The 14,402-nt window shown below is 40.6% G+C and overlaps 1 protein-coding gene across 6 annotated transcripts in view; it reads right to left on the bottom strand.

Annotated features, from left to right (window-relative positions):
* Positions 1–14,402, bottom strand: part of BBS9 (Bardet-Biedl syndrome 9) — a 478,425-nt gene that overhangs the window by 345,897 nt on the left and 118,126 nt on the right. For 4 of the 6 annotated variants that reach the window (XM_019483427.2, XM_014602583.3, XM_014602580.3 and 1 more), the window contains 3 exons: positions 9,577–9,679; positions 7,082–7,186; positions 4,354–4,371 (listed from right to left, as the gene is read on the bottom strand). In XM_019483427.2, coding sequence (XP_019338972.1) covers positions 4,354–4,371; positions 7,082–7,186; positions 9,577–9,679 — 226 coding nt within the window. The remainder of the gene's footprint in view (positions 1–4,353; positions 4,372–7,081; positions 7,187–9,576; positions 9,680–14,402) is intronic. The other 2 variants (XM_019483428.2, XM_014602581.3) reach the window with 1 other exon arrangement.

The raw sequence follows: 14,402 nt of genomic DNA on the forward strand, positions 1-14,402 counted from the left end.
CAAAGCAGCCCCCAATCTGGATGTGCATGGGGGCACAGTAGCCCTGATCTGGACATGTGAGGAGGCTGAAGGAGTAGCCCAGCCCCCATCTGGATGCACAGGGTGGGAGAGAGGGGGCAGCCCTGAACCTGCTGCACAGGCAATGGCCCAGGCAAGGCTGGATCCTGTCATGTAGAGCTTCCACTGCTCCTTGCTGCCAAGTGTTCTGAACTGTGGGGATCCCTATGGGCTGGATGTCATGTCTCTGGTCCAGATTTGGCCTACAAGCTGGAGGTTGAGCACCTCTGCTCTAGAATGACATACACTTTATACAATATCTTTCCTGATATCTAACATTTATTGGGTTAGAGATTCCAGAGGCAACCTCTCCAATCATTCTGTTCAAGAGCCATTAATAGATCTACCATCCTTGAATGTATTCACTCCTTTTTTGAACCTGGCTATGCTATCTGCCCCCACCTCCTGCAAAAATGAATACCACAAGTTAACTACATACTGCATAAAACATACTTTCTCTTGTTAGTTTCAAACCTGTTACCTACTAATTTTAGCAGGTAACCTCTAGTTCTAGTGTTCTTGGTAAATAATAGTTCCATGTTCACTTGCTCCACACCCTTTATGATTTTATAGACCTCTAACATATCCATCCCTCAGTCTTCTCCTTTCCAAGACCTCTATCATACCCTCCCTCAGCTGAGATAAGTTGGCAAATCTGAAAGTTTATTGCATTTTATAAAACAGAACTCCCAAGAGCTATAAAATGAAAAACACAGGTCGGCCAAGGAGTCAGTTCCTACTTCCTTTTGCTGAAACAGCCATCAGGAAAACCTGCTTTGTTTTTGTTGTGAAACCTGCTTATGCACCAAGGTGTAATGCTCTGCTTGTACTAGCTGCACCAAAGTTAGCTCCATTCTATGCCCCAGAAAAGTGGAAGCACCCAAAGATCAACCATATCCTCCACAATCATTGCAAATGATTAGCTGGTCAGTTCTCAGTTTAGCCTAGAGCAGTTAAGGTGATCAGAACAAACAAAGAAGGACACCTGCCATTAACAGTGCCTACAAAGATGAAGGCATGAAAGTAACAGTTATGGTAAACATCAGGGAGCACCCCTGGAAAGGAATACATAAAAAGGAGCTAAATCTCTTTTGCCAAACAACCCTCTTCCTCCTCCTCTTCCTCCTCCTTTTTTTTCCCTTGCTGCTCTTAAATTTGGCTCTATTCGCAAGAAAGTCTTCTAAGGCTTGTTCAGAGTTAAGATCACTGGAGGGCCTGGAAAGAATGAAGGGTCAGTAAGGCCCAGACATATCTGATCAATACTGAACATCCATACTGTTGTTTATTTCTCTAGCTCCATTGGTTGGTAGTGCCTCCAGGTGGTCAGTCTGCAGCAGTTTGCTAAAAATCAGTATTAAACTGATAAGGAACCTTGAGACATGCACTCATACCTGGAACATTTCTAGGTTTTGAAGATTGTTGCTGAAAACTTGCTGCTCAAAAAAATCAATCTAAGAACTTTCAGAATGCCTTATTGAACAAGTTCTGCATATGTTTTATATAAATTGCTTCATAATCTAATAACAAAATGAGTAAAAATATTTTTTCTTTGTCAATAATGCACAATACAAGTCTTCTTATTAAAACATTGAGGGCACCTATACATGTGCAGTGAGGCTGTTCCGACACACTGTAATTACGTTAATCAAGTCTGCTGGAGCATGGTAATTACTATGCTCCAGCAGACTCCAGCATCATGTGTATCAGCATCCCCATGCTGAAAAATTGTGGTAGGGGTGCTTTAACTAAAGCTTGTTCGATGAGCTTTTGTTAAAGTGCTGCATTAGCATTTTTCAACGTGGTGACACTGATACACATGACACTCTGGGTGCTGTTCTAATTAAAGTGCCTCCCCCTCCACTCCCTGAACACATGTATAAATGCCCTGAAGTGCTATACAAAGCACTGGCCACAAGAAGTTACTAAAAAATTGTCATAAAGATTTCTAAATATTTTCCTATTTAAAGCAAGTTTATTTTTTCTAGTATCATGCCAACTGCTGTTGGATCACAAGTCTGCCTCATCATAAACCATAATTTTTCAACACATATAGAGAAAATGCAAATCAAAACTGAACTTAGCAGAAATTTAATTCCAGGGGGGAAAAATCTTATAGAGTCCAAAACTGCATAAAAAAGGGAAAACATATCTGAATACCCTGAAAAATATGACTAAAGTAGAAAATTTATATTGGAGAACTGTTTCAAAACGTTTCCTCAGGCCTGCTAGAGTAATTTTACATTGTAGCAAGGAAGCCCAAAGCAGTAGCAAACTCTGGTAGCCAGAACTTCCTTGATCCCTTCCTGTTATGTCTGGTAATAGACCCTGCTTCATCCAGAGTTGTTATACATTGCACATGTCATGTAACTTTAATATAGTAATAATGGAGAGCAAACCATATGGGTTGCCCTAAAACTTTTTTCACATTCTTTCTCATGTATAAGACCAGAACTACTTATCTGAAATGCAACCTAAGAAGATCATCATATAAAAAGTATCAGTGTTTGAAATAAGATCAGCTGTGCGCTTCTAAGCTATAACAATATATTTGCATGCATTGTAGGTAAGAATTAACATATAAAATCACTGCTGCTTTAATCTTGACCTTAGTTCTGTGTAAACGCCTGGTAGGTAGAGAAAAATAGCCAGGTCTGGATCTGCAGTTTACGACATGGATTTTTCAGAGAATTCATGACTTATCAGTTGTAGATTGAGCTCAATTTGTAGCAAACCAAACAAAAATATGACAAGGCACAATTATGATAAATTCCACAATATTCTCCTTAACATAAAGGAATATTGGCTTGAGCAAGACTCATTCATGTAAATAAAAGTGGCATTATCCGAACCTTCTTTTTCAAGAGGTAAGACCCTACCACATATCATGCAAAGTAACACATCTACTGTGTAAGACAGAACTAGACCTGGCAGAAATATTTCATTTTAGATGGTTCCGATTCTACTCTTTGTTCTTGACCCCTGGGACTTGGTTTCAATGTCCAGGCAGCTGGAACAGAACACCATTTTACTGCAGCAACTCCTCCTGGATTGTAGGGAATGGTGCTATGAACTATGACCACAGAACACTTCTTCCTGTCCCTTAGACTGGAACTGCACTATTTCTTGGGGTGACTTCATAGCTTCTACAAACCAATGAACCAAAAGTGAAAACTGAGGTGACCACTAGCAGCTTCCTTCATGTACTTACTGGCTGCAGCAGCTTCAAGACCACTTCTCCCAGAATGTCTCTACAAGTATGTTAATAAAAAAGGGGCTGGGAAAGATGAGAAAATCAAGGGCACAGACAGAAGTGACAATTTTCTCCCGATCTGGCCACAGAAAGAGGTCTGTAGCCATGACCAAACACAAGTGCATGGCTACAGACCACTTAAATGGCCAATTGGGAAAAAAAAATCTGAACCCTCATTGCATGAGGAGGGGTTGTTGCTAGGGGGAGACCAACTGCAGGCTTGCAGCCAGCAGCTAGATTGCCTTCATCTCTGGAACCAACAGTGAACTTCTGTTTGGTCCAAGGGATTGTTGTAACTCAGAACACTTCCTGCAAAATGTTCTGAGTTATAGCAGGGAGTTGCATTTCTGCCTGTGCCCCAAATGCCAAGCTATGAGACAAATCTGCCTTCAACAAGAAAATGAAAAGACTGAGACTTCCTTCTAGTTGACCCCCAATTCTACATCAGGCTTCCCTTATTTTTACGTATGGTAAAAAGCACAGCAATACATTTCTTATGAAGCAGAATCAACAAAATGCATTTCTTTCTCACAAGGATTTAATAGACTCTTTAAACCTATCTAGACAAAATCCCAAATCTCAAAATTGATCTGCTTTTCAGGCTATCTAAATAAAACAAATAAACATACAAAAAAATAACCCTTTTCACTTTTCCCCCCACTCATTCAACTTTGACAGTTGCAGCAGGTGTTGTCATGGTATCCGGTGTCGTCATGAATGGCATATGTGTTAGTATTTACAATCAATTAAAAACAAAGTCTTGCAGCCTTAAATAAGAAATTCTTAAGCAGAATTGAGATGAAAGCAGGTAAAGAACATCGTGTTCAGGCCCTTTTTACACACTGTGCACAAACAGGATATCATCAGATCAAATCCTGAAGATGTTTTTAAAGCAACTCCTCCTACACCAATGTCAAGCCAACACTTGTTAAAGGAGTAACCTCCTAAGAAATGCAGTTCACTTCATTCAGAACCTGTTCTCAATTATGAGACACTGATCAAATTATCTATCTTATCTCAAATTATCTATCTTATTATTCACTCACCTTTAGGGTTGAAATCTGCTGTATAATCAGCAACAGCAATAAGAAGGGGAAGCAAAAATAAAAAAGATAACATTTAAAAGAATGAACAAAGAGATCTAATAATTAGAAGTGTAGAAAATAAATTAAAATTAATAAACCTTTGGAAGGAGTCTAAATATAAAAGCATAATTTTATTCAAAAAAGGGAAGAAAAACAGGCCAAAGACCAGTTTCAACCTTGGTATTCCATTCAAACCAGGAAAAACATATTAAATTCAACTGTATGAATTCCACAGAGTTATACCAAGCATTAACTTGGCCCACAATTTTGGATCACTTATATAAATAAAAATGCAGTCCAGCAAAAGGTTAGATAAGATGAGGCCATGAAAAGACAATTTTTCAAGACCCAAAATATATATTAAGACTTGATTTTGCAAACACAACTTGGGATAATATTTGTGTAAAACTACCAAATAATGTAAGTGAATATCTGAACATCCATTATGTTATTTAAATAGCCTTATATTTTTATGCTCCTTTTGCTGAGGCATTAGTGCTAACGTGATTATTAAAGACAAACTGTTAAAGTGATTCTCTAAGAAATGGCGACAGGCTTCCCCAATGACTGCATTTCATTAAATTGACATTAAATATGGTCAGGTAACAAGTATTATTTCTAAACTGCAAGGCCTACAAATTCAACATAATTTATTTAAGTCAGCCTGAAGTATTTATTTTAATTAATAATTATTCTTTTCAGTTCATAGGAAGAAATAACTCGCTAAAAAACAAGTGCACATCATTCATTCAAAATACAAAATATCAATTTGTATGATTTACATGCAGCCCTGTACTAGAAACAGCCCCAAGCCACACTGTTCGTAGGAACAGCATTTCTAGTCATTAGGTACAAGCACTGTCGGACATCCTCAAAGTGAAACAACTACAGCTGTGTCCATTGCTTGGGGAGAGGACTCAAAGCAACCTTTCCCCTCTCACTCTGAACACCCATGTACTCTAGCCTGAAGAAGACAGATCAGTTACAAAATGAGGTGCTGTTTTTACAGTCATATTTAGGAGCAGATCTGCACTTTAAACTGCTATTCATGAACAGCACACATCTGGACTGTTTCCTCCAACTGTCCCAACTGATCATAGGCTGGTTTGTTTCCAGTAACAATCAATGGTCAAACATATGCTTAACCAAAAACTTATGCCAGGTGACACACCCTGAAAGTATGCACGTTCGGGCTGCAAGCAGGCCAGAGAAAGTAAATCCCACAATCAACAGTCTACTATTCCTCTCAGTTTTCAAGAATTTAAAATCCTGCCCCTTTCAGAAAAAGTACATCAGATGAAATCAGGCTCAGTTTTAGCAGTAAAGATTTTGCCATCAGCAGACCAACACTTAGCTATTCTGTAGCACATACTTATTAGAGGCTCTAAAAATGGTCGGCACTACTCTTAGTCTTCCCAAGATCAAGAACACCCAATTCACAGGAGTGCTCCTCATATGTTACCTAGGGAAATATAGCAGATTGGCCATAAGGGAAAGAAATAACCTTGAAATCTGTTCCAACTACCAATGAGGAGTGAGAGAAAGAGAAAGCAGGTTTGTGGCCAAACCCTAAACTGAAAGTAAATGAAAATACTCCTTTACAACAATTATACCAGTGATATATTACCCATTTTTCCTACATATACATTGCAACAGAAAGTCAAACAAATACACTTAGTGCCATTTAAGCATGACATAACAACATAACAATATGTGTAATACAACATGGTTTCTTGCACTTACAGGATAGCCAATTTAGTTTCAATATGCTCAAAAAATAGACATGAGGGCAAACTGGCCCTGGATAGGTTGGGTCATTATTATATGGAATGACTTGGGTATTTGTCTTACAATTACTTCCTCACTCTAATTTCCCTTTTAGTCAGTGCAAGAACCCCTTTTAAACAAATAAACTAATTTCAGTGCCTATTAAAACCTTTTCCTAGGTGATCAGATAGCAATTCCATTTGTAGCTAGCAGCTTTAGCAGTGAGGTAAAGAACTAAACAGTCATAAAGAAGTAACTTGATTTCTCAGCATTATAGGGGCCGTTCCTTCCACCTCGGCACTGAAGTAATTACAATATTTTCTTACATACCACATGCCCTTAAATAAGACACACACCATGTTGTTAGGAAGGCAGAATGAAGGAATAAAATGAAAAGATTTTTCTTGAGTTATGGCTGCATGGAGCAGGGGTGGTAATCTTCAGCTTATTAACCCTTCCTTTCCTGTTTCAGGGAAAACTGAACCCTAGCTGCTCCTGAAGACTAGTGCCAAGAGATGGATCTATGATTTTGAAAAGGGCTGAAGAGTCTCCAAGGCAATGAAATTGGAGAAGAGAGACCAGAAGCAGCTAGCAGACAGCAAAACTGCCTGAATGCAAGTTAGCTTAATTAGGGCCGACTAAGGAAACAGTGCATGTGGTATGAAGGTAAATACGGTAACGGAGCTTCCACAGCTACTTTTCATGCTGTAAGTATTTGTATTTCTATAAATACTTTTACTTCTGTAAATGCTTTGGGTTTACATAACAGTGCTAAATAAAATATTAGGAAAAATCATAGGAGACTGAGCTGACCTGGAAACAACTATTTTAAAGGAAAAATTAACAGTACATAACAGATACGAACCAAAGATTTGGGGCAAAAGGGGAGGGGAGAATTTATTGGAAATCTCTACTTCCTCACCTGTTGGTGTGTTATATGAAAATATTGCATTTCCTTCCAATTCTGCTGGTGGGCAATTCCCCTTTAGAAAGGCAGACAGGACTACAGTTTTAGATACTGCTGGTCCTAAAATAACAAAAGTTTATGTGAAATACGTTCAACTGAAAGAAAACAAATTTTCCAAAACTGGAGGATATGTTTTTATCAAACTAGTATCACCAAATTACTACACAGAATTGTGTCATCAATATTTAACGCCCTCCCCCCAAAGATAGACAGTTTGAAACTTTTAAAATGCATCTAGTGAGAGATCTCTGTGCACCACGTTAGAAAAACTTGGTGTAAATACATTTTTTACATTTCAGTGATAGTACTTTCCTCAGTCATCAGCCCTTTGTCCCTGAGGTAACATGCCACTGGAGCATAGGAACTGCCATGCCAAATGAAACCAGTGGTCCATCGAGTCCATTAAGTCCACCTTGAACAGTGGGCAATACTAGATTCTTAAGGCAAAATATTAGACATAGGGTCAGCACACCAAATCCATGCCACAGGACTTTGGTTTGTAGCTCCCTTTATAATCTTTACAACAATCTTCTCTGCAGTTATGTCAAAGAGGCTGGAACAGAGCTGATGTCAAGAGAACAGGAAAAAATGAGGGAGGAATTTATTCTTGAACACAGGTAACTGAGCCTTGCCTCCTTTCCTGATGCTCAACAGCAGTTCCCCGCATGGGCACCAGAACGCCTCAGCTGAGCACTCCTAGAAGCAGCTTTCCTTTTTCCCCTAACACCTACTTCCAGACTACCTTCTTTAATTTCAACCACTGCAAACCACTTATCAGGCTAAAGGAGGCTCCTTACCTATTTTTACTAGCTCTCTCATCTTCCTGACTACATCCAAAGACCAGCATCCAGTAGAGAAATCCCCAAGCAACAAGAAAAGGAAAAACATAGGGGTAATAATCCCCAAAGATTAAAAGGATAAGGGCAGAGGTGGGAAGAGAAAAGAATCCTTCAGAAGGAGGTAAGGAAGAGAAGAAGAAGAAGAAATTAAGAATCCATAAGATAAGGAAAAAGAGCAGGAGAATATATAAGGGGTAATAATGAGGGGAAAGAAGGGTGAGAATTTATTAAGTGGTGATGGTGGTTGAGAAGAATGCCCCAATCAGGACACCTGGGGAAAAGGAAAAACTGACAAAATTGATGGTCTGGGGATATGTTACATAGAAGTTAAGATAATGGACAGAGGAAAAGAAGTTTCAAAAAACTAATTTTCATTTTTTCAAGTTGTTAACTGTCCATACTTGTTTAAAGACCTAATTTTATTGAGAAAGAGGTTCATTCTGGAGTTGGAAAACACTGAGAAATTTGCTTCTTGACAGTGGTGTAAGTTGTAACCGCGTTGGTCTAAGGACATAGGCAGACAAGTTTCCTTGGGTGAATCTGATATCTTTTTTTAGACCAACTGAAATAGTTGGAAAAAAAAAATTTTAGCAAGCTTTTGGGTTCAAAAACCATTCTTCAGGCTGAGGAAGCCCCTGCAGTTGGTGTGTGCTCATTCCATCCAGGAAGAGCACACACCAACTGCAGGGGCTTCCTCAGCCTGAAGAAGGGTTTTTGAACCCAAAAGCTTGCTAAACATTTTTTTCCAACTATTTCAGTTGGTCTAATAAAAGATATCAGATTCACACAAAGAACCTTGTCTTCTTAACAGTGAATTTCTTACTCGCAAGTCTGTTACGTCTAATGGAAATGCAAATTTGACTCTACCCACTGAATGCATTTGACATTTGTCTGCTTTGAAGGAAGCTACAAGGTAGTGCGTAATTATGGAATAGCTTAGGATAGATGAAGTTCTTACTAAACTAAACGCGCTGCTAATTTATGCCCATAAATTGAGGATTTATGTCTATTTTTAAGTTTCTAATGTAAATATCAAAGTTCTCATAGTAAGTTATTTTTAAGTCCACTAAAGTTTGGGTCTTGGTGGGATTGAAAAGCATCAAATTTAAATGTCCCCATTATCCATTTTAAATTTGTAACTTTGTACTTTTATATTGATTTCTCCCTTTTTCCTATATTGCATTTAAACTATGATACATCTTAGCAATGTTAGTCATTAATTTCCATACCTGTCTTCTTTCCCTTATTTTTCCCTGTCTCAAAACATAGCAACCTTTCAATTTCTCTTCATGCTGAAGTCTTTCCATGCCCTAGAATTTTTTATTTGCTTAATACCATATCTTTTTGAGGCCAGGTGACCAGAACTGAATGCGAGGGTGTGAACACAATATATTCAGCAACATTTTCTATCCCATTTATTACATTATTTTTCCCCAAATGTCACTGTTGTTTCTTGTTTTAAACGGGAATCTATAATAGCCATGTAAAAAGTGAAGTTACTAGACCTCTGAGAATATAGAAATTTAAGTAATTCTTTGAGGATAAGACTCCAGCAATCCCACAGTTTAATAAATGTGTTAAGTACACTGTAATGATAAAAGAAGAATTTACCTATATCATTAAAGATGAACTGGTCACAGGTCAATGCTAAAGGAGGTTGTACACATACTGATAACTTTGGTTTCTGCACAGCCAGTCTGCTTTGTACTGTGATCTAAAGCAATTTGAAAATAAAAATATATATATATATATATATTTAAAACAAATTATTCAGATTAATCGCCTTTTAACTGAGAAAATGGCATAACTACCAAAGATCTGTGTTGTTAAAAAAAACCCAAAAAAACAAACAAAAAAAAAACTACACAGAACCATTCAGTAATAACATTTGGAAATTTTGAATTCAAAAGTTATTTCCCCTTGTATAGTTCAACTAATTAGCACCCAACAAATTTAACTATATGTATGCTAGGACCATGAGTTCATGGGGGAAAAATGGAGATATTTATCAAGTTACCTTGACTGGCAACATTAATTACAAGACTAAATTATCTTACCTAAGGTAATGCAAAATTTTCTTGATCTTGTTGCAAAACGAGCCAATAACATGCTCGGCTGTATTAACAGAACTATCACTTGCAAATCAAGGGAAGTGATTCCTCCACAGTTCAGCATTGGTATAGCCTTACTGGGAGTTCTATGTCCAGCTTGGTGCACTATACTTCAACATATATCCAAACAAATTAAAGAGTTAAGGGAAGAGCAACAAAAATGATCAGAGGTCCAGAAACATGGCTTATGAGGAAAGGTTGAAAGAACTGGAATTATTTAGTCTACAAAAGACTGAGAGTAGATTTGGTAAGTCTTCAAACACATGCTACAGTTAAAAAAAAAAAAAGAGGATGACAATAAACTGTGGTTGCACTGTGGTTGCAGAGGACTGGACAAGCAGTAATGGTCTAAAATTGCTGTAAAGGGAGCTTAGGCTGAATATTAATAAGAACTTTCACTATGAGGGTAGCAAAGCACTGGAACAAGCTGCCTTTAGAGAATCTCCATTCTTCTTGGAAGTCTTTAAGAAGAGGTTGTTAGCACATGAACGACTCGTGCCTCCTGTGCCTGGGGAGAGCACAGCGACTGCCTGCAGACAGCAGCAGCAGTGTCGGTGGCCTGGTGGTGGCAAGTGGGGACCACCCACACGTGGCCGCAGTGACACTGGCAGCAAGGGCAGGCCAAGCAGAGACCGCCCGCAGGCGGCCATGGTGACTTGGGCAGCAAGGGCAGGCCAACAGGGGACCGCCTGCAAGCAGCCGCAGTGACACTGGTGACGAGGATGGGCCAAGCAGGGACCACCCGCAGGCAGCCACAGTGGTGTCGGCAGCGAAGGTGGGAGTGGCAAGCGGTGACTGCCTGCAAATGCCGGCAGCAGAACTGGAGGCAGTCAATCTCAGTGGGGGCAAGTGTCCTCCCATTCCCCTCCTTGCATTGCCTATGGGTTAGCAGAATGCATGACTAGATGATCTCGTAAGGCCCTATCCAGTCCTTTTTTATTATGGTTCTGAGGTAGATAACATAGATGTATCTGAGTTAGCTTTAAACTGGCTAGCTTGTTTGACTACTTCTATTAATCTAGCCAGGGTGGAATACAGCTGATTTCATGTCAATTACTCATACCAAGCGTCTCAAGTTGGTTTTGCAGTCCATGCTATGTCATATTCCACTGAATTTATACTGATAACGGTACCCAAGTTAACTGGTTTAAATCTCACTCAAGTATGTCTAAATGAGCTGCAATCAGAGTTCAATGCACTGCGATTAGGAACATGAGGCCTCATAATTACCAGATTCCTAAGGCTTTCCACACAGGCCACTCCAGTGCCTGGAATCACTCAAATGTTGTATTCTATGGCCCTTCCTGCCACGTCTTCGTACCCAAAGCCTCGCCCTCTCCATCAGAACTTGCAAGGTAGGCCATGGAAAGCAGCCATCTGTCGCAGAGCAAGCACCAAGGGACTTCCTCAGCTTCTCAAGTTATGAGGACCTCTTCATGCTGCTCTAAACTTTTTCCCACATTAATGAACATTAAGAGAGGGCAGAGATCTCACTTCAATAGCATTTTTTAAATCATCTGGTTTTATAACACTTTTTTTCCCTGCTTTTTGTAAAATTAAACTCCAAATATAAAAAAATGCTTACCAAAACTTTAGAAAAAAAATAATTGAGCACACTGTCTAAGTGGATTTCAGGCATGATAACCACAATTAAACAAACCATACCACAGCTTCACTCATGTGGCAAGATTTAAATATTATCTTCCTTATTGTCTTTTTTTGCATTGCAGAAAATTTTAAAAGTTAAACATCTTGGAAGAAGTTCTAATATAATTTAAGGGATTTTCATTTTAAAACTTCACACGCAAAATCAAGAAATCATAATGTTTGAATTAATCAGTTTACAATGTGCAACTGTAATTATTAACATTTCTTAAAATCTCTTAGAGTTATGAACCAAAGTCTATTTTAGATTTACAGCTATAAAAGTCCATTAATTAAATGATGTTTTTTCCAATAACAGGTTATTTTGAATGTATAGATGATATAGAAAGAAAAATAGGATGCAGCACGTGTTTATTTGACTGGTAACATTTAACAGTCCAACATGAAAATTTCATGGTAATGAATGGGAATTAATGCAAGTATACTATCAAATTGGGGGGCTATTTTATGTTACAAAAAATCAAGCTAAGTTGTACAAGAAAGAAGACACTGAAAAAACAAAGTTGTTTGAAATGTATAAATCTCTCTACTAAAAAGGAGCAAACAGGAACATAACTAAATCTGCACTGATTTCCAACAATGTTCAATTTCTACCCTTGGTTTTATTTGCATTATATGCACAGATTCTGATTACAGTATTTACCTGAATCCAAGATGACCCTGAATTTAATACAACCAACCAATAATTAGATCCTATACATGGAAAATTCATTAATTTATTTGTGTTGGTATGTGTTGGGGTGGAGCGGAGTTCTCACGGCTCGGAGTGCTCCCAGTCAGGTCATGAGGCGCTACAGGGATTTGGGAGCGGGGTTAAAGGGTCTGGGGGCACAGGTGGTGTTCTCGTCGATCCTCCCGGTCTCAGGCTATGGGCTGAGGAGGGAGAGGAGGATCCACGTGGTCAACCAAAGACTGCAGCGCTGGTGTTGTTGGGAAGGCTTTGGCTTTCATGACCACAACCCGCTCTTTGGCGAGAGAGGCAGCAAGCTGCTGGGAAGAGATGGCCTCCACCTCTCTCCCCTAGAGAGGAGGCTCTTCTCAGCCAGACTGGCTGACCTGCTCCACCGGGCTTTAAATTAAGCCCGATGGGGGACAGGGGGACTACCGCCACTGCTGGCCCACTGAGCAATCCTTGCAAAGCCAGCAGTTCAAGGCACTTATGGGAACCCACCCCTGCCCCAGCCCTGGTAAAATCTGTGGGCAAGGAAGGAGCCCCCCAGGGGACACTTGCCTGCCTGTACACAAATGCCAGGAGATTGGGGAATAAGCAGGAGGAGCTCATCCTCCTGCTCAATGCAAATAATTATGATGTCATAGGGATAACAGAGACCTGGTGGGACTCCACCCATGACTGGACCACGGGTATAGATGGCTATACCCTGTACAGGAGGGATCGTGTAGATAAAAGGGGCGGAGGTGTAGCTCTCTATGTTAAGGAAAGCTACACGTCCCTGCAAGCCAATATTGGCGACCAGGGTGGACGACTGGAGACCCTCTGGGTTAAAATCCGTGGGGAACATGGCACAGGGGACACAATGGTGGGAGTGTACTAAAGACTTCCCTTCCAAAGCCCTGAGCTTGACCAGGAGTTTGCCCGGGAACTGGCTGAGGCAGCATGCTCCAGGACCATGATTGTCATGGGTGACTTCAATTACCCGGACATCTCGTGGGAGGATCGCTCAGCAAAATCTGATCGGTCGCAAAGCTTCCTCTCACGCGTGGACGACCTCTCCCTGACTCAAGAAGTCTATGGGCCAATGAGAGGCAAAGCGCTGCTCGACCTGGTACTGGCTACTGGGAATGACCTAGTCGGCGACCTAGTGATCAATGGGAAGCTGGGTGACAGCGACCACGAGCTGATCACCTTCACCATCCGCCGAAAAGCTGGCAAGTCAGTCAGCAACACGTAAGTCCTTGACTTCAGGAAAGCCGACTTTGACAAGCTCAGGAGGCTTGTCAGTGAGGCCCTAAGGGACCATGACCACGGGGAGAGGGGAGTTCAAGAAGAGTGGTTGCTCCTCAAGGGAGCGATCCTCAATGCACAAACTAAGTCTATTCCATCTCGGAGGAAAGGCAGCAAGAGGGCACAGCAGCCCCCCTGGCTCTCCAGGGACCTAGCAGACCTCCTGAGGCTAAAAAGAAAGGCCTACAAAGGATGGAGGATGGGAGTCACCTCCAAGAAGGATTATTCTGCACTGGTCTGGTCCTGTAGGGAGCAGACCAGGAAAGCCAAGGCTGCAACAGAACTCCAACTAGCTTTGAGCATCAAGGACAATAAAAAGTCCTTTTTCAGATATGTGGGGAGCCGGAGGAAAAGCAGGGGCAACATTGGACCCCTGCTGAACCAGATGGGGCAACTGACAACTGACGCCCAGGAAAAAGCCAACCTATTAAATAGGTACTTTGCGTCTGTCTTTCATCAGTCCCATGGGACGCCCATGCCCACTATGGGACAAGGAAGTCCAGGTGAGGGTGATCCCTTGCCCTCCATTAATGCTGACTTCGTAAAGGAACATCTGGAAAAGCTGGACACCTTCAAGTCAGCTGGCCCTGACAATCTTCACCCCAGCGTACTCAAGGAGCTGGCAAGCATCATAGCCCAGCCTCTAGCACGGATCTTTGAAAACTCTTGGCGCTCTGGTTTAGTGCCCGAAGACTGGA

Source organism: Alligator mississippiensis, chromosome 5 (genome assembly GCF_030867095.1).
Source record: "Alligator mississippiensis isolate rAllMis1 chromosome 5, rAllMis1, whole genome shotgun sequence".
Taxonomy (NCBI): domain Eukaryota; kingdom Metazoa; phylum Chordata; order Crocodylia; family Alligatoridae; genus Alligator; species Alligator mississippiensis.